The 26,919-nt window shown below is 36.7% G+C and overlaps 1 protein-coding gene and 1 non-coding gene across 2 annotated transcripts in view; one reads left to right on the top strand and one right to left on the bottom strand.

Moving 5' to 3' along the window:
• LOC140227370 (septin-2-like) overlaps positions 1 to 26,919 on the top strand; it is a 63,693-nt gene that overhangs the window by 16,715 nt on the left and 20,059 nt on the right. Inside the window, exons 3-5 of the mRNA XM_072307782.1 lie at positions 15,014 to 15,035; positions 15,534 to 15,633; positions 20,451 to 20,537. Coding sequence (XP_072163883.1) covers positions 15,014 to 15,035; positions 15,534 to 15,633; positions 20,451 to 20,537 — 209 coding nt within the window. The remainder of the gene's footprint in view (positions 1 to 15,013; positions 15,036 to 15,533; positions 15,634 to 20,450; positions 20,538 to 26,919) is intronic.
• On the bottom strand, positions 21,192 to 21,274 carry Trnal-cag (transfer RNA leucine (anticodon CAG)). Its single transcript has one exon. It is a non-coding gene; the product is annotated as a tRNA-Leu (tRNA).

Here is a 26,919-nt window from a genome sequence, read left to right on the forward strand (position 1 = left end):
TATTATGCTGAGTGCTCTGGTTCTGTTGACAATACCATTTGCGAGGCTAAACAAGCTTGCTCTCATGTGTTAGCATGTGTTAGTATGCTAATGAGTCTAAAAATATCCCTTCGATCTATGCAGACAACGGTTCGAGATGATTACACAGGGCAGGTTGTGCGTAGCGGACCAGGTCGAAAAAAAAAGTACGTCCCCCTCAATTCTGGCGGTAGACCAGCTCCCTAAATTCGATTTAGTGTCACGCATCCTCATTAATAGTTGTTATATTGCTTGTGCAATATGCAAGTTGTGTAACATCGATGTGTATACCCGCATGGGGTACTGTGCCAAAATAATGGTACCGATACGTGTACTGCGTGTATATGCAGCTGGTAGCTGGGTAATTTTGAAGGTCCTCCTGCAGCGTAATACGCCTAATAGGACATCCTACGATCGAGGATGTTCGAACACGGGGAATAACAGGCCTCATTCTGTGCGAAAAGCGGTTATATTTGCCAGGGGAGGTCAAGCGTTAACGTGTATTGTTATGCTGTCTTGTGTTTACCTTTCGAGATGTAACGAGCAGACTCATCTTTGAAGAGAGGGAAAAAAGACCTCTTCATTGAGTAGGCTATTTGGCGTGCCTAGAGTTGAAAAGAATACTTCAGTTTACGGTTAATTGCACACGAAAGGTTTCTCGTGCAACTAAAATCACTGCTGGCTATTAGACACTGTCACGGCAGACGGCAGCCATAGGTGAATGTTTATTATTTTAATGTCATATGATTCTCCAAGACCCAAAAAAAAAATGAAAAAAAAAAATCATGGACCACTGGATTATGAGGCAATAACATTTTATTCCATCTCACGCACATCTGAAGAAGATAGGCGGATCAGAGCGTGACTTGTCCCTGTATTCACTGTCATGTTATGACACTTTGTGTTCAAATTTTGACTTGATGTTTATCGGATAAGTGCAAAGATTGCTGATTTCTATTGCGGGTATCGACATTACTTATTGTGGTCTTTGAAGTAGCACTTTTCCATCTTACACCAATCAAGTCTGTCTGAGTGATTTGAAATTGACTAAACATCTACTGTAGCTTTCTATGTATTAATGCGACAATGATATTTTTAAGATACAACCTGATGCAATTGACTATTTTGTACTATTTCTTTCATCAAAATGCTGCAAATGACCTTTCTCTGGGTTACAAAACACAATTTTTCCCAGTATTATGCAATTCATGTGATGGCCCAACGTGTTGATATTCGTGTAAGCGCGCAAAACTGTTATCCCGGTATCATTAGTAATACAAATGAATTCGTGTTACCATCAGCAAACATTATCGAGAATCAATCAGAGTTTGCATTTCCTCATGATTAGCATCACACACGCACTCACAAACACGCACATTATATACGTACATGCGTGTAATGTATTCGATATGCATATATAAAACATGTATGCCTAATATAATTTATATGGAGACACACAAACACACGCTACTGACATACTGTATCTCTAGGTCCTATCTAGAAACATATGATAATAATAATAATAATAATAATAATAATAATAATAATAATAATAATAATAATAATAATAATAATAATAATGATAATAATGATTTTTTTTTTGCCAAATAAATGAAATGAAATGAAATGAAATAATAGTAATAATTGATATGTACGTTTAAAAAAAAAAAATATATATATACAGTCAACCTTGCCAAAGTCGAATCCAATGGGACAGAGAAATTGTATACATTAACCCTTTCAGATTCGCAGTCTGTATAATGGCATTGCTGCTGTGCGTGATGCACTTGTCTTTGGCGGTATAGGGTTCAGTCAGGGTTGCAGAACATTGCACCATGATGTATTCTTCCCAACGTCATACAGACCGGATGTCTGTCATGAATTAAACTCTTCCGGCTTGCGGTTATCTTCCAAGACTCTTCTGATGGACGATTGGAGAACGAAGGGGGTGTCGACAGTGGCGGGGGGGGGGGGGGAGGGTAGAAGTCCCTAGAGTTTACACGTAATGTGTCTTAACCATGCTCAAATCCATATCAGTTTCAGAGTGATTCACGAACTTGCAACTCATCCTAATGACCATATAGGCAATACACCCTATCATAGCTTCTTAAGGACGTGGTCAGCTAGACCAGGTGCCCAATTAACATTCACAGAGGGGTTTGCAATGATTAATATTTGTTATAATTGCATTTACCGTGGTAACGAACTCAATGCTCACATCTGATTGGTTGCCGCACGGTTGCCATATAGAAACTGTAATCATTACATATTAGAGTTGTTGTAGAATGCCCTGTATATGGAAATGGTGTCCATGGTTGCAGAGGCTCACACCGCTAACGAGCACTTTGTCATTGATATGAGATTACAATAAATGTTCCTCGCAAGACTGAGATGAAGTGAATATTTCTATGTGAAAACACTGAAAGGTTCTTGAAACGCTAATGAAATAGGATGAATGAATATTCATTGAATAAGTTTATATATATATATATATATATATATATATATATATATATATATATATATATATTTACTATATTATATCCCAATACCAGATAAGAGATAACCATGATAAGCGACAGTAATCTATGTCTTAAAACCACCTGTCGTGACAGTTTCACACTGAGTCCTCAGTCTATCAAATCTAATACGTCACACACTACACACAGTCCATGGGAGCGTGATGCGCACCCTTCCCCACCCTTTCCATTCTTCCTGGCGTTATAACTCAAAATCTTAATATCATTTTTATGTTACCTTCAGTGCATGCCTTCTCTTGGTCCGTCCTATTCCGTCACCGAGTATACTTCAAAATTAAATCGTGTCAAGAGAATTCTATGTGACTGGATATACTGTCGTATCGTTGCAATACAAACAAGGCATAATAATGTCCTTTGACGAAGCAACGCTTTGATGTAATTCTAAACAAAAATAGACCTATATACACGTATTCCTTTGATAAGGCAAACATAAATTTCTTCTTTGATTCGCGATTCTTATAGGTCATACATGTAGGCTTATTCCATTCGATTCGCAGTGCATTGTAAATACGCTCGACTTCTGCACATACGTTTATGGGAGACAAACGACTGCTCACTATAATATTATGTAGGAGTTGTATTGCATACTTTACACAGGATCTGATGGTACACTTATGTACATATTTTGTATGAGCTGGAAATTGGCATCTGAATCCATGCTCTCCGTCATAATATCGCTCACGAGGAAAAAAAAACATAACGGCTCCACGCAGAGTGCTACTGTTTGTCTCAATTGTCCTGCATATTTTTGGTTGCCCGGCGAGGGAACGCGATAATGGATTCTTTTCACCATTATGCCACTGTTTGCTCGTGAGCTTCAAATCCGTGTGGGAAATGGTGGGACAGATACTTCTTGGTTTCCTCATAAGAACCCGATTGAATTGTTGTCAGCACATTGAATATTCTGGTCAACCCGATGGCCGGACTAGAATAATTCAAATTCATGGAATTCTTCCGTCGAGTTGCTTTTATTGCAACTGATTAACAAATACATCGACGTAAATAAGCACTGAATTGATCAGTGTTTTAGTATGAGCCATGACAAAAGAAATCATGGGCATACATACATACATACTCGGGCAGGATTTGAACCTACATGTACGACCTCCTGATCTCCGGACAGGCGTGCCATTCGGTGTGTCGGTATAATAATGCCGTATATTATATTTATAACGTCCCTCTCGATCTATTCATATTTCTCAACTTGTTATGATGTATGTTTATATCTGTTTATTATTGAATATGATAATACAGTCAGTGTCCCTGTGCAATATTAGCTATCTAGGTATACTGCCATTATTACTGTATGGTTTTACAAATAATAGTATCATCATATTATTGCTGTAGTTATTTGCCGTGTTATTGTCTTCGGCATTGTATATCAGTATAGTTGTGGCACAGGTAGTAATACTGATGCATCTGAAACGACTGAAACTTAAATTAGGCTACATAAATTATGTACAGTCACGTTACCAACTTCAAACTTCTACTGCAGGTTATCAGGTCTTGATGCATAGAACATAAACTATGTGGAATGTGCGTTGTTTAGTCACGAAGTGTATAATGAAAGAGGGAGAGTTCAAATGGTAAATATAGCATTTTCATGAACATGACTTTCCAATTGTGTTTACGGTAATCAAAGAAGATTATAATATAATCAGCCACGGCGGGCAATATGTCTGGAATCCTTCGATACGAACAAACAAACAATCAAATAAACAAACAAACAAACAAACAAACAAACCAACAAACAAAACAACAATAACAACAACAACTACTACTACTACTACTACTACTACTACTACTACTACTACTACTACTACTACTACTACTACTACTACTACTATTACTACCGTACTACGACTACTACTACTATACAACTACTATATACTATTACTACTACTAGGCCTACTATTACTACTACTACTACTATACTACTACTACTACTACTACTACTACTACTACTACTACTACTACTACTACTACTACTACTACTACTATTACTACTACTTCCACTATACTACTACTTACAACAGCAGAAAAACATAATTGAATTATGACAAGAAATTGTTATCATACATTAGGCAACCCCCTTTTTTTCTCACTACCTGATGTCGATTATGAAGACGTGGCGGCGAGCTAAATAGCCGTATCTATGGTACGGGAATATGACTGTGTTTTTTTTTGTTTTTTTTTTGTCGATTTTCAGCCCATCCGAAATACCCGTAGAATTTATCGACCGATTCATCGACACGAACAAACACTCGATTTGCCGATGGCATTTGTGTTGTAGACCAGAAAAGCACAAAAGCACACATATACACAAAATAAATGTCTGTGAATCTTCACGTCTAAGTCTTCCCACACGAACGGTCATTTTGAAGTACTGCCACCTGAGCTAACATCATCTTAGATTCCTAAATAAGTGTCTGTTCGTTTCCATGTGTAAAACACAGTGGAATAATAATATATTTAAAAAGGAGTGCTCCGAAATACTCATCAAACTTTACGACACGTAACTAATAGGAGACTAGGATACAAGATTCATGCAGTATATCGTGATTATCAAAAATTTCATGGCTCAGCTGTTGGCCATTGTGTCTATAGGGTATTGATGAACCGTTCAACAGAGGTCCCAGACTGTTTTGTCAACGAACAGGATGTAATCGAAAAGAGACATTATATCTTTATGTGGCTTGAGTAACTTGAATACTTGCGAACAAATGAACACGGATGGTGACTATAAGCAGGGAGGTGAAAGCGAGAATTCTTTCAAAATTGCACTGTAGTAGGAAGGCGAGAGCATGAATAGTACATGTAGAAAGATCAGCTTCAAAACTGTTCTGAAACGGCTGCTAAAGGTGATCTAGTCTGGTATGATTTAACAAGGATCAACATTTCATGGACAACAACAACAACAACAACAATAAAGCACAATTGGGGTTAGATTTTTCTTTAGTATAACATAAGAGACACTAATATTCCTCCGATGTTATGTGTTAACTTTGAAAAAAAAAATGTACGTGTATTTCTATTTTCATGTTTGCTGAGACGAGAAGTCGTTATACTCTCATTTTTCGACAGTCACTTGTGGTTTGACTCACCGCGCTCTACGAGCAACACGATGAGCATGAATACCAGAAGTACAATACCGATGACAAAGCGATTTGCCGAATCGACTGATACTCGTTACATGGACTCTCTAGAAGATATTGTCACCACTCATCTCCCCACCACCCCCTCCCCCAAAAGAAAGAGATAGATAATAATGAAAGAAAAGAAATCGGGAAGTCTTCTCTCAAGGAAAAATTACCTCAAAGGAGAAGATGCATGTTGAGCATACAATCTATTCAACTGACCAGCCAAAATGTTTGGCTCTTTATACAAAACATAATTCATAGATAAGTCGTAATAGTTTGAAAGTCACTTGGTAAGCTGTCTCACATGGCGTCTTTCGCTGGAACCTTGCAATATCTGTCCTTCAGTCACGTGACAGTATACGTCATCTGTGTGGAAGTCGTCAGTGTCCTGTTCGCAAGCACTCCGAGGCAAGTGGACCTTGTGTGAAGACGTGAATGTACTTTAAATACCGATATCAAAACATCCCATGGTGTGAAAATAAAGGGTTACAGGAAGCAAGCTTGACGGGGCTGAATATCTAGAATAATTCCAAAGGTATGGCGGCAAAAAGTGCTGGACGTGACTCAAGATATTCTTGACATTCACGGACTTTCAATAGCCATCCTAGAATTTGGTTCCATTTTGTTACCCTTGTCCTAATGACAACTCAGGCTGTACCTGCTTATGAGTTTACATGTTTGTATACTGTTCGCTGTTTTGTGTGAAACCGTTATACTGTTTCTCGTGATCATCTGCGTTCGACAAAATTGGATAGTATACCAATATTACGCATTGTGTGACTTCGCATAGATCGTAATGTTATGTCGTCAAATAGATTTTGTTCCTGATAGACCTCTTGTTAGAACAACTGTACCCTGGTATGTACCTAACTTGATTATTTTGTTTCAACTACGTTTGAAATCAAATGCTTGTAGAGGAGGTTAACATAATAAGAGTAACACTGACGTCTCTGTAACTCTTCTATTTATTTGCTTAGATTTGATTTCTTGTTTTCGAATGAAAAAATAAATAAAACATGTTCCTTCATGTACAATAATCATAGTTGCACGGCTGAAAATGGCAAACCAACATTTTCAGTGCTGTGTGTAGCGACAATCTTGACCTATACAACTTATATATGATATAGTGAACGTCTCTTTCCTCTATATTTTGCAATCCACTTCTCGTGATCAATGACGTCGGTACGGCCTTAAAGAGGGAAGCCAATGGTCCCCTCATCATGGTCCCCTCAGAGTAAGACATTTCGAGCTCATAAAACCATTAACTAATTTATCGATTAACCCGTAGTATTATCCACACCTAAGTTAGCGTTAAGCGGACTATCTATAGATAGCACAACATAGTTAAAATGGAACATTTCCCACGCTATCCGTACATACGACCTTCATGGCCACTTCTTCCTTTTCGTGGTTGTGATATTGTTACATGTAAACACAAAAGCGAGTAACAAATAGAAATGATTTAATAACCCCGATTCTGGTTTCTTTTTTTTTCTTTTTTTTCAGTGTGTGAGAACTGTAACGTCACAGTGAGTAATGAAGGGTTGCTGTGTTTTTCTTGGGGGTAGATTGGAGTGGGGTATAACTAGGTATCCTTAGCCTGAATCAAGAGTAAATTTTATACAAATCAATCATGATATTTATTTCCAATAGAACATAGACAAATTTAGACCATGCTCACCTTTACAGCAAAGCGGCACGCATTGAACACACTTCAGCCCACTTCGGTCCTTAATGGTATAGTGATCATTAAGATGACATGATAGTTTCCTCATAATTGAACAAAGTCAAAATAATTTGAGGCATGAACACAGTTAATTCATTGTGTTAAAGGTCAACCTCATTATGATCCGTAGCGACCTTTTAATTTTCCCCAAATTAATCAGATGTTGTGACGTCATGACACGTTGGCGGCACTTCTGTTGCCCAAGGTAAAACCGAACAGATGAGATTAGCCGCCCCAATTTTCACTACAGCGTTTGCCTCCATGTCATCACTTTTATGTTCGGTGAAAGTCAGAGTGCTTTAATGGTCAGAGAAGGTAGGACACAGAAGTCAGAAAGAAATACGTGGGTATAGTGATTATCATTGTACAGGTTTTCTACAACTATTATAACGCTTCGGAGACTGTCTGCTGCTCGTATGCAAAAAAATCTCTCAAACATGAAACCTGATGAGATTCTCTGAACTCCCCGTGGACTTTCTAATCAGATTCACCACAAGCAGGTTCATGGATATATGCAATGGGTTCAAGATACGACTGCTTCAAAGCTACGTGCTCACCGGTTCAGCGAGAGAAAAGGGAATGTAGAATGATACAAACATAGATATGGTGGGTACTCAGTAGTTTGATGGAGACCAGGGATGGATGACTGGCTGGATGGATGGATGGATGAATACATAGAAAGATAGATTAAGAGATAAATGGACAAAACAATATACAAATAGACTGATAAATATGTTATAGATGAATAGATACAGGTATATGATTGTATAGATAGACGCAAGGAAGGATGGATGGCTGGATAGATAGATAAAGAGATGGATAGAAGGGTAGATAGACAGATGGATAGAGACATAAATAGAAATACGTGTAGAAAGTTTTTAGATACAGAAGGGTACAGAATGATTTATACGAAATGGATGCATTCATCCTCGTGTGTAGCATATACAATTAATCAATGTGATTGACCATCTGAAATCCCTAAGGCTAAAGGTTCACAGTTCGAATCGCTCATGGCACATTAATATTCGACCACCACCTCTGCTCTCATGACCCCTCAGTGAGGTCATTGACACCTTGGCTATCCATGGTGCTTTGTGTTTGACTTTTCTCCGGGGTATGATATTTTTTTCCGGGTTTTCTTGTGAATTATTTTCCTGTTCCCGTGCCTTCGGCATCTTCCAGTCTCTTGATTGATCTTGCAAATGTCACCTTTTTGATCACAGCCTGAACTTGCTGAATCCATTGAAGCGAAGACGAACTTTAATGTGATTGAAATTAGCGTTGGTTATGCGCACCCGGAACTGCATGGTAGCTTGGCTGGTTTACGCCCCAAAGCACACCGAAGCATAGAGAATGAATGCATCTTGTGTAAACAGATGACAGTGACCCAGTTGTGTCGTAAGACGATTCGACTTACAATTCAATTCAAATTTCAAATTATTTTTATTTCCATATAAAGTAATACAAAGCAATATACATAACGCTTACATGAGTACATGATATTTCAAGGAACTTTGAATCGCATAAGTTTCAAGAAAATATGGATACAATTATGATGAATTTGTTTTTAGATAAATAAACAAGTATAAGCAATACAATTTTATTTTGTAACTTTATATGGAAAAGAGGAATTCACAAGAAAAGCGTAGCTTGTAAATTTTGTGAGTATACTCTAGGAGATGAGGGCATCTCAAGATCCGTCAAGGACTCCATGTATGAAAATTTTGATACATTCATGGCCGACATGGCTTTGCATAACACAAAATAATAGCAAAATACGTGATGATAGCATTATAGATCATAACATTTTTGCACAGTAGTTTGCAATTCATGTCCGTTTAAAGATTTGGAAAACTACCGGGAATATAACATACAAACATTGTTCACTACTATATTTCTTAATAATTCTATATAAATCTCCGGCCAACAGTGTTGGCAAGACTCATACATGAAGAGTAATTACTGGAAACTGATATTCAAGTGTGTAATATTTCTTAGGACGTAGGATGTGTGTTACCAGCCAGCCCCGACCAGGTAAATGGCTGTATGCAATTAGCTACTGAACAAGATATTAGCACATGAATCGACCTCAGTACACTTTGCAGCATTTCATCCTTTCCAGAACTACACACACTCTCTAAGCATTAATTGACTACGAATCAAGGTAGTTCGTCTGTGGTAAAGGTGAGACTCAATTCAGGACTTAATTAACTTTACCAGTTCAACTCTCGGTCTACACACATGCTCAAAAGCGAGCAGATTGCGGCCATTGTTTCTCTTATAAGCTCGAGACTCCAGTGCCGCCTACACATTCGTAAAATACAAAGACACGAAACAATAGTATCAGACACTAATGCGAATAAATAGGTCCTATTCACGAAGGGTGCCAAGTAAAGTGTCATAGCATTTGCCAGTGCATGAGACCAATTTGTAACAACAAAGCCGAATCGCCTCAGCGAGCACCCGAAATTGAGAAGGAAAACAAAAAGACTTTTTTTTTTAATAGTAATTCAGTGTATGGCAGCAGTAATCCTATCTCACATAATAACCATTGATAGCTGTACTATTGTCATAACGTCGTTGGACGATCGTCTTGGTACGTAGCAGCCGTTCTGGAGTTCGAGAAACGTCGCAGAATTACAGCCGTGCGTTGAGAAACACGTTAATCATTGCTTTTGATGGATTCTGTCTGAGCAATTCAGAGAACGAATCAAATTGCATTCAATCAAAACCATTAAAATACCAGGCATAGTTTGATAATACCAGGCAATGGATTTGCGGACAATCACGAAAAAAACAATCTACCATGAAATCGTGTCAAACATTTTGCTTCGTATAGTGGGCACTATGTTCATTATCATCTTAATGGAATATATTCTTTAAGCCTACAAAGGTGGAATGCAAATCTAACCCACAAAAAACAACAACATAAAGCTATGAGAAGATAGATGGAATACAATAAGTTGTATCGTGAATTCTGATTAATATATATATATATATATATATATATATATATATATATATATATATATATATATATGTATATATATATATATATATATATATATATATATATATATGGATGAAAGACACGAGCAGACAACCAAAAATATATCGCTACACATAGTTTTCTGAGCACAGTTTGTCCCAGTGTGATTCTGATACTGACTGTTGTTTATGAAAGAGAAAAGACATCACTGTGTCATCAGTGAAGCAATGTACCATGCACTGTATCAATCAAAATGACATTGACTGCGCGAAATGGTGCAGGTATGCAAGTGTGCCAATGCTCACCTCTTAATTTGCGTGGGTGAGAGACCAGTGCGTCGAGAGAAATGACACAAGTGAATGGTTTTCAAAACTTCCCCGACCCTGTAACTGCACATGGCTGAATAGGCCTACGCATTGTTTTCTGGAGGCCTATGCTAAAACTGGCGTCTGTAAATGACTTTGAAATCTAAGCATTATGCATGGTGTCTTCTGCGCGCAGAAGATAAACTGTTCTGTTTTTCGCGGCCTTCGCGCTCTCTTTAACTCCGCCACGACCATCAGCAACATGTTTGTACGCTATGTACGTTCGTTCGTTCGTTTGGACTTATTCTGCTTCGCAAATCAAATCAAAATAACTCACATGGTTGTGAAAAATTCAAACAAAACATAACCAAATAACAAAGGAGCAATACAAAAGTGCAGTCTATATGTATGACAGAAATGAAATGTATGTCAGTGGAAAATGATCCCTTCACATCAGTATATCGCCTTCCTCCAAGAGATCACCTTCCTCCAAGAGATCACCTTCCTCCAAGAGATCACCTTCCTCCAAGAGAGCTATGTCGTTGGATAGTCATTTTATGAGGCCTCCATCCAGGGCAAGCTTAATCGCTTATGATGGTGGTCTCCTGCATTCATTGATCTCTGTTGTTTACTGAAAAAATACTGTTTATCTTATTTAATGTTTCTGTGTATCTACATTGCTCAATGCAATCACCTATGTGTATCTATTTACTGTTATCGATTTATTTCACTGCACCTGCTATTCTTTGTTCTTTGTACTTTTTAGAAGTTTGTATTCAAATTGCATCTGATTGAATGCAGAAATAAAAACAAACAAACAAATATCAGGCTCCGAATACACAAAGATAGCAATGAGTAATTCAAATCTCGCCCATATACGGATATACTAGTAGATTACCGGATACCCAATGTGCATGACACGGCGCCTCCAACAACAAACCTCCAAGCCTACTACGCGCTTGTTTCAGTCCTTGAACTAATGTAAATCTAAACCATGGATTTTCTTTAAGCTCTCTTTATTAATTCAAACTGAAATGACGAGGCAGATAATTCATATTTGATTGAAATAGGACTATGTCTTACCAACACCCTAGAAAATGAATCACGTACTTGTTATTGTCAAAGTACTTGTACCTTAGCTCGAACACTCTTGTTTGAGATGTAATGATAGTCAGACTGTTGTTTTCCAATATTCACCTTGTTGGGTTCATCACTCCTATACCACTTGAAATGGCAGAGGTTTAGCAATGCAATGCGGTGACGGTCAACTGTCCTAGAACCAGACCACAAACCACCTTGACACTTCTCTGATTGCGCTGATAGAGGTGTTACCATGGCAACGGTTTGTTTCATTGGCCAAAGAGTTTCAGTACATGTCCCGTATGGGAAAATGAGTTCATTGTCAGGTCAGTGTGATCTATTTGTACTGGTCAGGCCACGGCTAGTCGGTGCGAGTGTGGTGATCGCAGATGAAGGATGCTTGTTAGTAGCTCCATGGCTTGACTGAGAACAATGAAATTTTGCGATCACTACTTCAACACAGAGTTTGTATGTTTGTTTGTTTTATCAAGAAGAGAGAACAGTAAAGTTGAGAGAGCGTGTGCGTCGACTACATGACGACTTTATGGAGTTTGTCAACGCGCAGGAACAAGTTTCAAACAAATGCCGAGATGTGCAAAATAAAAGTCATTTAAATTCTTAGACAAAAGGTGAATGAGAAAGCTTAAAAGGGATCAGTCCCCTTGTAGCTCCAATAAATCATGTGTAAACATGGTAAAGTCCTCGTCACATGTCAGCCGCTCATATTACTGCATGATAGGCATAATTTCGTCAAATTTCAGCGCACGCTTCCTTTTCTCTTAGAAGGAGAAGCAAATAACACTCCGTGAATCTATTATCAAGATAACTTGAGAATGAATGATTTGAAGTCTCTCAGTCCCGTCGGCGACATTTTTGCACACAAAGTGCCTAGGATTTGAAGCTGGTGGTGTTTCGAGAGTTAATGAATCATCGAGTAGAAGGAAATGGAAGCTGCTGTTCACAGACTGAGGGGGATTACACACTTCGTATGTACGTCTTCTGACTTAAAAGACTTAAAAGACAAATAGATATAGAAGGAGCAGAGGCGAGTGACTAAGGAGGAAAGGAAAGAGGAAAGGGGTGGAACCCTGAAGGGTGTGGCGGTTATTACGTAATCATGTGTCAACGACCTTGTGATGACTACATGAAGAGCTTAGAAGAGGAGAATAAATACCTGAGGGTTCTAAAGCCAGAAGATGATGTCCTCGAAAGGACGAGGAAAATCAGGGAGATGTCTCCTTTCCATACTATCCTCCTGTAACAGCGGTAACCCATCTCCTTCTATACAAAACAATAATCTGTGTCTCTCTCACCCTCTCCCTCTCTTTCTCTCTCGCTCCCTCGCTCTATCTATCTATCTATCTATCTATCTATCTTTCTATCTATCTGTGTTTCTTCTCTTTTCGCTCTATCTATCTATCTATCTATCTATCTATCTATCTATCAATCTATCTTTCTATCTATCTGTGTTTCTTCTCTTTTTCGCTCTACCTATCTATCAATCTATCTATCTATCTATCTATCTATCCATCCATCTATCTATCCATCTATCTATCTATCCATCCATCCATCTATCTATCTATCTATCTATCTATCTATCTATCTATCTATCTATCTATCTTTCTATCTATCTTTCTATATATCTATCTATCTATCTATCTATCTTTCCATCTATCTATCTAGTTAGCTTGTTAGATTCAACTATTCATCCGTCTTTTCCTTGTCTGTCTCTGGGAAGAAAATTATAGGTCTAGTGTACCTACATGTACGTGAATAAAAGGTGATCGATGTTCACAATACCATCGTAAGGATCAATCGTTAAACGCTCACAAAAAGATGACTGTGATCAGTCCAAACATATAACATGTCTACAAGACTATCAATCTGTGCGAGAATCCGTTGGCGAGTAGAGAGCATTCCTATCACAGTTGTACAGACATGAATGTTGCCTCTCCATGGAGTGTGTGACGAAATTGCCTTCATTCAGACAAATCGGATAGAAGATCTAATTCCTTCCCCCACAGTCAATTGTCTCCGCTTTCGCAGGTGCAGGTATCACGTGTTTCCTTTTTTGTAAAGTGAATACTTCTGTAGACTTTTACATGTACTTCATTCTCAGAGACGTCAATAAGCGCGGCTATGCTCTCGAGTGACCAACACGCACTACGTTCCCCATCGATTTAAACAGTCAAGTCCTTGTGGAATTTTGTTGCAGAAATTACCATCTTCTAATCTTTAAATTGGCATCTCTGAATTTCACGGCTCAACTTATCTTGTGGACATAACGATTTGTCACCGAGAAAAATTACTGTTAACGTCAATTATAATCACATCCCATACCATTTGAATTTCCTGAGCATGATGAGAAAAATCAGTTTGATTAGAATCATTACTAGCATTTACATGTATTATTCAAATAAAGTGCGTCAAGATCATGACTCTCAGTCATGTTCAAACACGTACAAGCACATGTATTTATTTAGCACACGTGTTTATCTCGTCCTTTATCATGCACACCTTGTTATGTCTCCATGATTGTGTATTTTGCTGCTATTTTGCTTATATCAGGGAGGGACCTCCCTGCTTATATTCAGACTGTCAAGTTCTTCCAAAGGTCAAAAACAGGGCATATGAATTTCTTTTTCAGTACTCAAAACAAACACTCAATGTTTAGACTTTACTGAGTATGTGTGTGTATGTGTGTGTGTGTGCGCGCGCGCGTGTGTGTGTGTGTTTCATTCTATGTTTGTCTGATGTACATTTTCAATATTGATTTTTTTTTTTATACTCGAGAACTGCACCTAATAAATATCTCGCGCTTTGCCGAGTCTGCTTTTTCCTCCTCCAAGTTTAGTTTGTATTCCTGTATATTCGCCTCCACCTGATATTGTTTAGTGATTCTTGCAATAACAAAAAGAACATAAACAAAAACAGTGCCGTAAGTACGGGTAGACTTTGCTAGAGTAAGGTAGTTTGGGAATGGTATTAGTGAGGATGATGATACCAAGGAGTAGAAGGATGGTAACACCAAATGAGTGACGTAAGAGGTAAAGTAAGAAACGTCTCCATCTGTTTTATTCACACAGTGAGTGTATCAGCCGGAGTTCGGTTCATTGTACTTCTATGCCTGTCTGTCACTGTTTGACTGTGAATGCATCAAATTCACCATTATCACTGGTCGAACAGTGCTACACATCGAGTCTTATTTTTGATAGACATGGAAAGGTGCAAAGTCTCGTTGGAAAAGGACTTTTGCTCCAATAAATCCATTTACTTTTCATACGAATTCATTTGCTTGTCAAAAGGGTGTACTGACCATGAAAAAAAAAAAAAAACATCAATATTTGGTCGTATGAAACCACCGACCGAGAAAGGTCGGGGTTTTAGTTTGGCTGTCGCCATGCGCATCCCGTCGGCTGACTCCAGTGTTCGCACTGGAGTCTAGAGTCTCGGGAAGTTTTGATTCGCGTAGCAAGGTTTCGAATTTGCTGTCATTCAAAATCATGTCATCATAATCAACAAAATTGTCAAAGAGTTCATCGACACCATGCTCTGTATTACTCGTAACAGTCACTATGGCAACCGACACCATCTGCGTTGCCACCATTTGGTTTCATGATATGTGGTTTTGAAACAACACATTATGATTATAGTATGGTTGACCGATAACATTGTTGTTCGATGAGTGACCTGAGATTAATTCCCAATCTCTTGCTCTTCTCTTTCCAACCGTAGTCTCACTCCAGCCGTGAGTATGTCGGTTTCGCCACCCTACCCGAACAGATGCAGAGAAAGTCGGTCAAGAGGGGATTCGAGTTCACGCTCATGGTGGTCGGTAAGTTTCATCTCGTCACCTTTCGCAAACATTTCAGGTCCCTGGCGAAGCCACGCCCAGTGATGCAGAGACTGATCGTGATCCCTGATATCATGATGGCACGAGTAAAAAGGAAAAGAAAAGAAGCAAAAAACAACTTTCAGAGACAATTACAATAATACGGATATCTCTATGGCTATTGATTATTGATCCATATAAATATAAGTAAACTCCTCTCTGCATAAGTATATGAATACATAATAGAAGTCATAGGCTCATATTTGTCAATCCTAATACAGTAGATTCTTTGGTTACACATGATACGCAATGACATCAGGTTAAGTGATATCATTATTCCTCCTATAAAATTTACTGCTCTGAATTAAAATTTATGTGAGGTCCCGGAAGCAGCTATAGGTTTCAAGCGTTGAGTCTATCTAGTATGATAATATGAAAAATGATAACTGTATGTGTCAAATGTACGTATGTATCTATGTATATATGTGTGGGATCTTGTGAGTGCAAGTGTGAAGGCAATTTAGTGAATAAGAATGACTATCCTCTGCATACAGACACAATTATCATTCATATTTTGGCAATTTGCAAAGTGAGCGCTGAAACTGTTCAATCGTAATGCACACATATACCACAAAAAGAGGTTTTAAAGATTTTCTTTCGCAAAAGCAATTTTCTCAACCTCCCAATTTTCATTTCAGTATTCGTGGGTAACCCGCGAGACTGGTTCATTCTTACTCTTTCATATCTCGCCTCGTGTGTTCGCAGTCGTCGCCTAGTAAACAGCGGGCCTTTGGGCAATATTTGAAAAGATATGCATCAATTTAAGTAATTTAACCCTGATACAAGTCATTCTTTATTAGTCATACTGAGTCAGAATCACGAGTGAACCCAAAAGCGAAATAAGATTTTTTTTTCTTTGCAAGGAAGTGAATTGCATGTTTTGGCCGTATCATATCTCGTTGTATTTCAATCTGAAAGAAGTGTCTCCGACTTGAAAGGAGAAAACCTCGTTATATCAGCAGAAACTGAATGCGACTGTAAAAAGTCACATGATATGGGTGCTATACCAGGCGGATTTAACGACGTTAATACAATTTTACGTCAATATCTGTTCTTACGTCCCCTTACATTTAAGTCACATGTTCCATTTTTTTTTTCTTCTCTTGGGCAATCAACTCCAAAGGTTATTCATCTAACTCCAGAACTCGGGATATTAGCTATAAGCTGTATAAATATTGTGACCCTAAAAGTCCTCGCTTACCTCGTCAGATATGTATATTTGTAGGAAATGTTTGTCTGCAAATATTGTTGGTATTTGTAGGGTTATATTTGGTCAAAGGAGGTAACCGACACTAGAGGTATACAAAGGGATAAACTTGCAATGAATTGTACTGCCGGAAATAACGAATGATTGACTTGACAATATTGTAACGGTTAAAATTGCTAATGACTATATATACAGGGTGCTTCAAAATGTCTATTCATGCTTTGGCCGAAGTTGAAAATTACCACTTTGCGAGACTGAGGTATATAGGAATGTGCCCAAACCGTTATTCCGTGAATTTTTAAAGAAATGTATAATACATCGCAGAATATGGAGGAGGTTTTGTATTTTCTATAGCGAAGGAAAATCAAACCCTGTGAAATAAGTTAGGACTTTCGTTTTGTAAATGAATGAAATGTTAGTCATTTATATTTATTGAATAGATACTTTACTTTTCTTCACTTTTACCTAGTCCTTTGGAGGTTCCTTACAAGTATTCAATGCTTCCTTGTTAGTCCAGATAAGCAAATTACAATTCAAAACATCAAAAGTATTTTCGCAAGAAGAGTACATAAGATCAGCATTATAACAATATGTGATACGTGATCCCTATGATACAAATGGATAGCCCAGTATTTGGATCAGTGCAACGTGATGTTCTAGCGAGGGTGGAAGTTAAATCTGAACAATCATAGCATAAGTCATATAAAGAAACAGACATTTTACATTATAGCATGGAAATATCCCTCATGACCCTAAATGATGACATCGGTAAATTAATTGAACCTTGCAGACAGTCAAAACATCACGAAAATTATCACGATATAGACAGCGTAAAGAGATTATGCTTTCAATAATAGAAGGTTTAGGGGCTTTATCACTGAACAATCAAGTATAAGGAGGCACTAGATGACAGGCTGAGATATTATAAGAAATGGAATTTCATCACCAGAATATGAAAATGAAGGACAGCAAAGGTACTTCAGCATTTTGTTTAAACATTACATGGTGGCTCACGTTAGGGAAAATAATGGATGGTGGGATAACCAAAAATTAACTGTTCCCCAAAGTTATAGCTTTCAAATGAAAGATATGGCCTATAGATAGGTCTAGACATATAGACAAGGAGAAAGAGAGGGAAGTTTTGAAAGATGAACTACACAATTAAGTATGAGAGTCACGCTTCCTTCAGATCAAAAGAGAAATATTAAGATTCTGACAAAGCAACAAACCCAGTTTCGTCGAACTGTGTACGCGTACTTGACACTGTGACTTCCACATGAAAGTCGAGATTGAATGGGCGCAAATAAGACGCCTAGAAATAATCAACAATATGATTTAAGAAAAGAAAAGTGGTTACAAATACGGGACGAGTTAGTTTGATTTTGTATTTCCAAACCATGCCATCCCGCCCTTTAATTCAATCTCTTTATGGTTGGCGCAATGATCCCTGAAAGGAAATGAATCGAAACTTGAATAAAAGCGTAAAAAATAGAAATGTCAAGGAGGTGGCATTTGTCATACATCATTTCTGGAGTTGAATGCTTTGGTAAGCATTGGACAGAGTGCCAAAAGAAAGCCTCCAGTACCAACATATTTCTATGCAGGACAAACAGAGGTGAACTTTATTATAGCCAAATATGAGGGAACCCGCATATACGGAGAGATGCCCGCATTATTACTAATGCCTGGTGCTAAAATCACATCAGGCTTTATGAGATTCCGCCGGTATAGGCCTACACAGAATTATAAAGGGGATGGGATGGGCACCCTCTTAATCCTACTGTGTTTAGTTGATTGTGACACAATGTAGTTGGAGGGAGAATTATGACACTTTGGATACTTCTCGTAATCATGGCTAAAATAACGAACATTGCACGGTTTTATCCTGCAGATATGTCATGGTGTATTGAAGGGCATGTTGGTACTATACTGGTATACATGCACATATTAATAGAAATATAAATGTTTCTAGGAATATATATATATATATATATATATATATATATATATATATATATATATATATATATATATATGTATATATATATATATATACATGTGCACATATTAATAGAAATATAAATGTTTCTAGGAAATATATATATATATATATATATATATATTATATGTATTTGTGTGTGTTTGTGTGTATATGTGGAACATAAATATATACAACTGCACTATGTCTGGATAAGCATTAGAAATCTGGAGAAGTACGGATAATTCTGTTTCTGCTATTCTTGAGCCAATTTCTAGCTCTATGACAATGTAATTCAATTTTCAATTCAGAGAGATTTTATGTCCAATATGACATTTTTGTCGATACGAATTCAAGGAGAGAGAGGAAAAGCGTACAATAACTCAATGTCTACTCCAGCAGTGTATGGTGGCTTTAAATGGTCATGACAAAGAGCGCGGTGAATGGAGGACATCCCAACACGAGGAAGGATGCCAAAGGTTGCTGTAGAGTTGATCTACCCCTGTCTGTGTTGACACTGAAAACAGAGAAGGATTTTTGTTTTCACCTCTTGGGATTCTTTTGATGCAAGGATTTCATCCAGATCCTGGAGAATAACCTTGCCGGACTACAATATCAAAATGTCATTACCCTAGGGTTGAACACGTGTTTGATGATGTTGCTGCTGATGAATATGATGATAATGATAATAGCAATAATAATGCGAATAAATAATAATAATAATAATAATAATAATAATAATAATAATAATAATAATAATAATAATAATGATAATAATGATAATAATAACAATCTCATTATTACTATTGTTATAATCATTATTAAAAGAGAGAAGAGAGAGTGAAGGGAGGGAGGGAAAGAGAATAATCGCCATCATAACGCACCAATCAATGTCCACATGTCACAAATTTCATTCATAATCTGAAAATGTAGACGAGGTCACCAAAACGAAACTTGAAAGTTTGTGTCTATTCAAATAACACGATAAGATCTGTTTCGTTACTTTATATACTATAGGTAAAGAAAGTGCCAGAATTGCCTATATACTTCATTGAAGATGAATGAATAGTACTTTTATATTTATATATGTGTAGAACAGCGCAAGTATATTTTAAGATAAGGTGAAATATTTTAATTGCAAGCATTTCCAAATTTCGCTTCAACCATTGTCAATGTTGGAAACCTCCATGTTGACATTAATATTGCATGAATTATTTCAACTTTACTAGGTTTCGTTTCCGATTTTGCTGATGTTTTGTAGATGTCAGAAAACCTCAAAGAGAAAATCGTTTGGCGATGAATAACTAATTGATGAATTTAGAATTTCGGAACTTCGAAACAGCATTTCCAATTATTAATACCCTGTATGCTTAAAAATAATTTTGATGACGTAACTACCCTCTATTGGCTGAAGAGGAAGTTATACAAAATGAAAGCTGGTATAGGAACGTCATCATTATTATCATGATTACTGTATATTGTCACCATGTTGCCGTTATTATCATATTATCACCTACGTCATCTGAACCTTTCAGAAAGGCTGACTGAGTTTATTTTTCTTGATTCGTCCAATAGGTGAAACTGGTCTGGGTAAATCAACGTTGGTCAACAGTCTCTTCCTCACAGACCTCTATAAGGAGAAAGCTGCATTAAACGCAGAAGGTAAGAATGAACAAATGCTTCTAATAATAATAATAATAATAATAATAATAATAATAATAATAATAATAATAATAGTAATAATAATAATAATATATATATATATATATATTTTCATATATATATATATATATATATATATATATATATTTATATGTATATATCGTCTGTTGAGAATGAGAAGGGCGTTAAGTTGTCTTGAACACGTGGGTTTAGTGACAACTTAACGCCCTTATCATTCTCAACCGACGATATGTGTGTGTGTGTGTGTGTGCGTGTGTGTGTAGATATAACTTCATTTGAGCACAAATTTACGAATGATCCAATCCGCCACACACACACACACGCACACACACCCATGTATATATATATATATATATATATATATATATATATATATATATATATATATTGTGCGGATTGGAACATTCATAAGTTTGTGAAGAAATTAATTTTATGGTAGGATGGTTTGAAGCTTTGCTTTCGTATATCCATTGCGCGCGTGTCGCTAACTGACTGAATTATAATGATTTTTTTTCGAGCATGTTTTATTCTTCTAAAATTATGAATTTAGTTTTTTTTTTAAAATGATTATCGAGTGTCAAATTTGATTTTTCCCAGTGGAAAATTGGAAAAGGTTAAAAAAAAAAAAAAGTTTGTCAGGAGTGGGATTCGAACCCACGCCTACAGAGTAGACTACGACCTGAACGTAGCGCCTTAGACCGCTCGGCCATCCTGACTTGTTGGAAATTGAGGGCGTTCTTCAGAAAGTCTTTCTCAAATCTTACGGTACGCTTAATTACCATGTGTATTCACTATGCGAAAACCTTTGCAAACAACACGTACTTCAAGTGGAGTTACTCTGACTTGCAGTTGATTCCCCTATCAAATAATAATAATAATCATAACACACGCACGCACACAAAAGAATGAATGAATGCATTAACAAGATCAGAGGAAAGAAATGAGAGCCAAATGTCAAAAGTAATCATAGTGCAATGTGTAATCTTACACAGCAAACAGATATGAACACTGTTTGATAACGTCCTTTCCTTACGTCACTTTGTGACAAACTGGCCGCGTGATTTTCTTTGTTGTTCTTATTAGTTAAAAGTAATATTTTTCAGACAACCATGATTTTGATGAAATATTGTGATCTCATACCATACTGTATGTTCGATTAGTTCGATTCATAACCCCTAACAATGCAATCAGACAATAATATTGGCATTTTAAAAAACAATAAGCTAACTCCATTTGAATTGCAGAGGGATAGAGACGAACGGAAGTTCTGTGCCTCTCTTAACTCACCCATTTCATAATTTGGTTAAAATTTGCATGACAATAGAATGTGGGTGAGACATATTGTGTGGTATTCATTCCTTAGTTTACGACGTGAGATCGTTGTTTTGATGTATGGTTGTTCAGAAACATTACAAAGAACTGTGGTTCCAATGATTGCATACCTGTCTGGTTATTGTTGTCTGGTTATTATTTTGTTTGTCCTTATACCCAACCCTCATTTTACCACTGCCACGCAGGGCAAAACGACCACAACTCCTACTGAAGTTCATATTTTTGTTTGACTTGTTAATTATGTTCATAGCACGATACATGACGTCACGAAACCACAGTATGAAAGTCAGAGACTATGCTGGCATATTTCCAACTGTTTTCCAAGTAATCGAACGATTCAATGTCCATGTTGATAGGAATGTCAATGTATGTAAGGAGCATAAAAGAGAAACAGGTCTCTTCCTGAAATCTTCGTTAATCAGAAAATGAAACCGGTAATTGCATTTTCAGAGTGTAATTATATTTGTCATCCTCGATTTTGAATACATGTATAGACGACTTGAGTGTATCGTTTTGAGTGGTTTGGGGTTAATTTCTGTATTTTAGAGCTTGATTTGGATAGGGCCCCGACAAACAAACAAAAATAAAGTCTCTTAACAATTTACATTGCTAAACTCTACATAATTATGTTTCAAAGGTTTTTGAATTCACTGATTCACTGATTCTTTTGAGATTGAATCAAGAAAAAAAAAAAAACCTCTTTTGCTGGTTCTGTATCGAGACTCAATTCACCGTACACTGCCGGAATGCACTTTGATCGGTGTGTATGCATACCTTTGTGTACAGTTGGGAGTTTCCTTTTTCTAGTGTACACTTTAATGCTGCTTGGTCAAATATTTGGGAGCTTGAAATCCTTCAGGGGATACATTCATGCATATATCCACACGGCTAAGTGTATATATGTATGCTCTCTGAATGCACGCATGTTGTGAGCCTATTAGAAGATACTACATACACATTATCTTTTCCTTTGGCAGGTTTGGCAGTTTATCAGGAAATACATGTATTATGATAGTGGGAGTCCAAATAGTCACGTTTCTTGAGCCAATCGACTTGGCAGAGAAATGGCAAACTCTCGTGATATAACAGGCATTTATCTTTCAAGAATTTGTGGTTTTCTGTGTGTGTGTGTGTGTGTGTGTGTGTGTGTGTGTGTGTGTGTCTTCAATATAATTTCAATGTTATTCCAGTATGGATTATTACATGAAGTTGTTTATACAAAAGAAAATCTTTTCAAGTTTGGCTTTATTGAAATAGTGTTCTTTTTGTAAGCAAACGTTAGAAACATGTAAACATTGTTCTGTGATTGTGTGTATGTTAAGCCTTTGTGGCAGAAAGTGTTAGATTTGAATTGATAAATCTTCAAAATGTACAGTAGAAAGACATCCATATTGGGGCTATTGGAAAGGACCCTTATAACATAAAAATTCACAAATGTTGTACTATAATAATCTTTATTTTGAAATATATAATTTTTCGATCTAGGTCGGAGGATGAAATCCTTACTCCTGAGGAAATTGATAAGAAAATAATGGGATGTCGGGATGAAGGAAAATAAATTGCTTTAAAAAGAAATAAATTTGGGTTACGTTTGTTAGAATGGGAAAACATTTTCGAAACAAGCGCCCAAGAAACTTTCTTTTGATATACACTGTATACATTATTTCTCATGATTTACGTAATATTCAAGGGAAATATGATTGCATATAACAATATTTTCTAGTTACTATTACAATTGACTATAGAGTTGAACTGATTATAACTGATTTACTGTCATTGCCGATGTTGAAGTGAGAGATTATTGCAGTATAACTATATTGAAAATTAATTTGCTTTTGTTTAAATTGTACACTGTATATGCATTGACTTCTTTTTCATGTTATGCCTAAAATGGATTGATTTATGTATGATCTGAATGAAATCAATAAAGATAAAAAAGGAAAAAAGAAAAGAAGCACGCGTTCTTAGTGAGAAGACATCAAGTTGACCTCAGTGTCCTCATATTTCACTCCGGATGTGATTTCCCGCAGAGACTACCAAAATCTTTCAAAAATTCTGGTTCACCTCACAAAGTATTATGTTCTCAGTGCGAACAATGATAACAGCAAGTTGACTGTATATAGTGTATTCATATTTCTAGTTTAAAATTTCCCGCACAGAGCATCAAAGTTAAAGTTCTGTAATTCACTGCCTCCTGTATATAGCTGTTGAATACAAAGTGCTTGGAATGCAGCTTTTATTCATAAGTTGTCGCTTCACCGGACAATCTTGAGCCAAGCTTTGATGACTGTGTCCTATTGACAAGGAATTCCACACGTTTTTTTTTTTTTTTTTTTTTTTTTTTGGGGGGGGGGGGGGAAATCATTCGTTGCATTTCAAAATTTTGCCTGAAGCGTGAACAAATTCCCGCCAGAATTGAATATCAGCCACGGAATCAAAAATACTAAAGCAGCAGATAGAATGAACAACTCGTCACCAGGCATTTAATCTGTAAACATCCATGACACATCAGGGAAAACTGGTCTACCACAGAAAATTTAACCTTTTCAGCTAAAAGTGGAATACTATAGAAATAGGCAGCCTGGCATTTTATTTATTCTTTTTTTTTTTTTTTGTCGTAGGACCATCGTAACAAACTCAGTCACATCAATGTCAGTCATAAGGACTAACGATCCATAACATACGGTAATAAGAACACGGTTAACTTACAATGGGTACACATTCAACCGTGTAGGGCCCTTCCCACCTGATATTTACGTATCCCAAATCACATGGAAACAACAAACACATAATGTTCAAGGTATCTTTTCCTGTATTCCTTTATCCAAATGTGTGAAGTAACAATGATCGTATAAGATGCAGGGAGGTATAATTAAGTATGTCTAATGGACAAAGAAAGTAAACATTATGGACGTGTTGATGACATGTCTTCCCAAAATCCACTTGTACGTATTATTGATACAGCATCACTACTTAGGCTTTTACTGCAAAAAATTCATATGGTAGGATGTTTTGGGATACAACTAACCTACTCCTAGTATGCATCAAATGTGATATCTTGACAATTTTTTTAAATCACTGCTCCCAAAAGTAAACAGGACCTTTAAGGTTTAAATATAAATTTCTATGATTCATATACCGCTAGGACAGACTATCCATCATACTGAGCGTTTTAGTATGGATAGAAGTACCAATAACAATGGTTATCGTTTGATTGAACTTTGTAAGAATTTTGATGTTAAAATTGTTAATGGTAGGTTTGGGAGTGACAGTGGTGTTGGAGATTTTACCTGCCAGAATGCCAAGGGTAAAAGTGTGGTTGATTATGTGCTTGTGTCATCTAGTCTAATGCCTAAAATTTCTGATTTTCGTGTAAATGCCTTGGATAAATGTTTGTCTGATGCTCATGGGGCTGTTTCAGTTCAATTTTGTTTTAATACTAATGGAAGAAAAGTTGATATTGGAAGTCGGTCTCTTCATGATGACTTAGTCAGTATCCCATCTTGTGATATGCCAATGTATGTCCCTCTCAAGACCAAGTGGGATGATGACCTTAAAGCTGTTTATAAGAATGCATTTAATTTAGCCGATATTGAGAGTCTAAATTTCAAACTTGACAGCTTGAACGTTGATCATATAACCCAGGCTGAATTAGATGGCATTGTTCAAGATGTGAATCAAATTTTTATTGCCCCTGCCAAGTCCCTTGCAATGTGTAAAGATGTTGTGTTTAAATCAAATAATTTAGCCAAAAGTGTTCGTGCTCGGAATAAGCCTTGGTTTGATAAGTCATGTGAAGTGCAGAGGAAACTGTATTTTAAAGAGAAACGTAGATTGAAAAGGGAGAATACCGATGTGGCTAGAGCTGAATTACAAAGTAAAGCTAAGTCATATAGGAGATTTATTCGGAAGGCTTTTAGAAGTTATAATAAAGATTTGTGTAATCGTATGCGAAATTTAAAAACTTGCAAACCAAAAGAGTACTGGAACATTTTAAATCAAGCAAGCAATTGTGGTGATCAGCTAGGTAAAATAACATTGGATATGTTTAAAGGGCACTTTGAAAAGTTAAGCACTAAGCCTAGTAGTCCAACTTCTGAGGCTGGTACAGATTTTGATCCCTCACTAATTACACACTCTAGTATTAATGAATATATTAATAGAGAATTTATAGAAGAGGAAGTTTTGAAAGTCATTGCTAGTCTGCGGAATAATAAGGCTTGTGGAATTGATAACATTTTGAATGAATATTTGAAGAATTGTCCAAGTGCATTGGTTTCATTTATAGTTAAGTTGTTTAATATCATTTTGATGTCAGGTGTAGTTCCGTCAGTATGGTGTTTAGGGATGATTAAACCTTTGTACAAGAAGAAAGGTTCGCTAGACGACCCTGACAATTATAGGGGAATCACCCTTCTTAGTTGTTTAGGGAAGTTGTTTACTGCTTGTATTAATGTGAGGCTTACAGAATATTTAGATTGTGCTGGAGTGATAGGTGATGAGCAAGCTGGATTTAGGGGGAGCTACAGTACCTTGGATCATATATTTACATTACATGGGCTGATTGATCTGTATTTACAACGGGGAAAGAGGATTTACTGTGCCTTTATTGATTACAGGAAAGCTTTTGATTTAATTGACCGGTCTTGTTTGTGGTCAAAATTGATTTCAAGTGGTTTAAATGGAAATGTTATTCGTGTTGTTTTTAACATGTATGAAAATGCCAAATCTTGCGTTAAGCTTGGACATAGCATTTCAAACTTTTTTCCATGTAAAATTGGGGTGAGGCAAGGCGAAAATTTATCTCCTTTATTATTTGCAGTGTATTTAAATGATTTTGAATATTTTGTTAGCAGACATTATAAGGGTCTTGATATGTGTGCATCTGAGATAAGGAAACATCTCAGTGATGATGATGTGGAAATTTTTCTTCGCCTTTACGTGTTATTATATGCTGATGACACAATAGTCATGGCTGAGTCAGCTGATGAATTGCAATCTGCTTTGTCTGCTGTTCAGCAATATTGTG

The sequence above is a fragment of the Diadema setosum genome, chromosome 4 (genome assembly GCF_964275005.1).
Source record: "Diadema setosum chromosome 4, eeDiaSeto1, whole genome shotgun sequence".
NCBI lineage: Eukaryota > Metazoa > Echinodermata > Echinoidea > Diadematoida > Diadematidae > Diadema > Diadema setosum.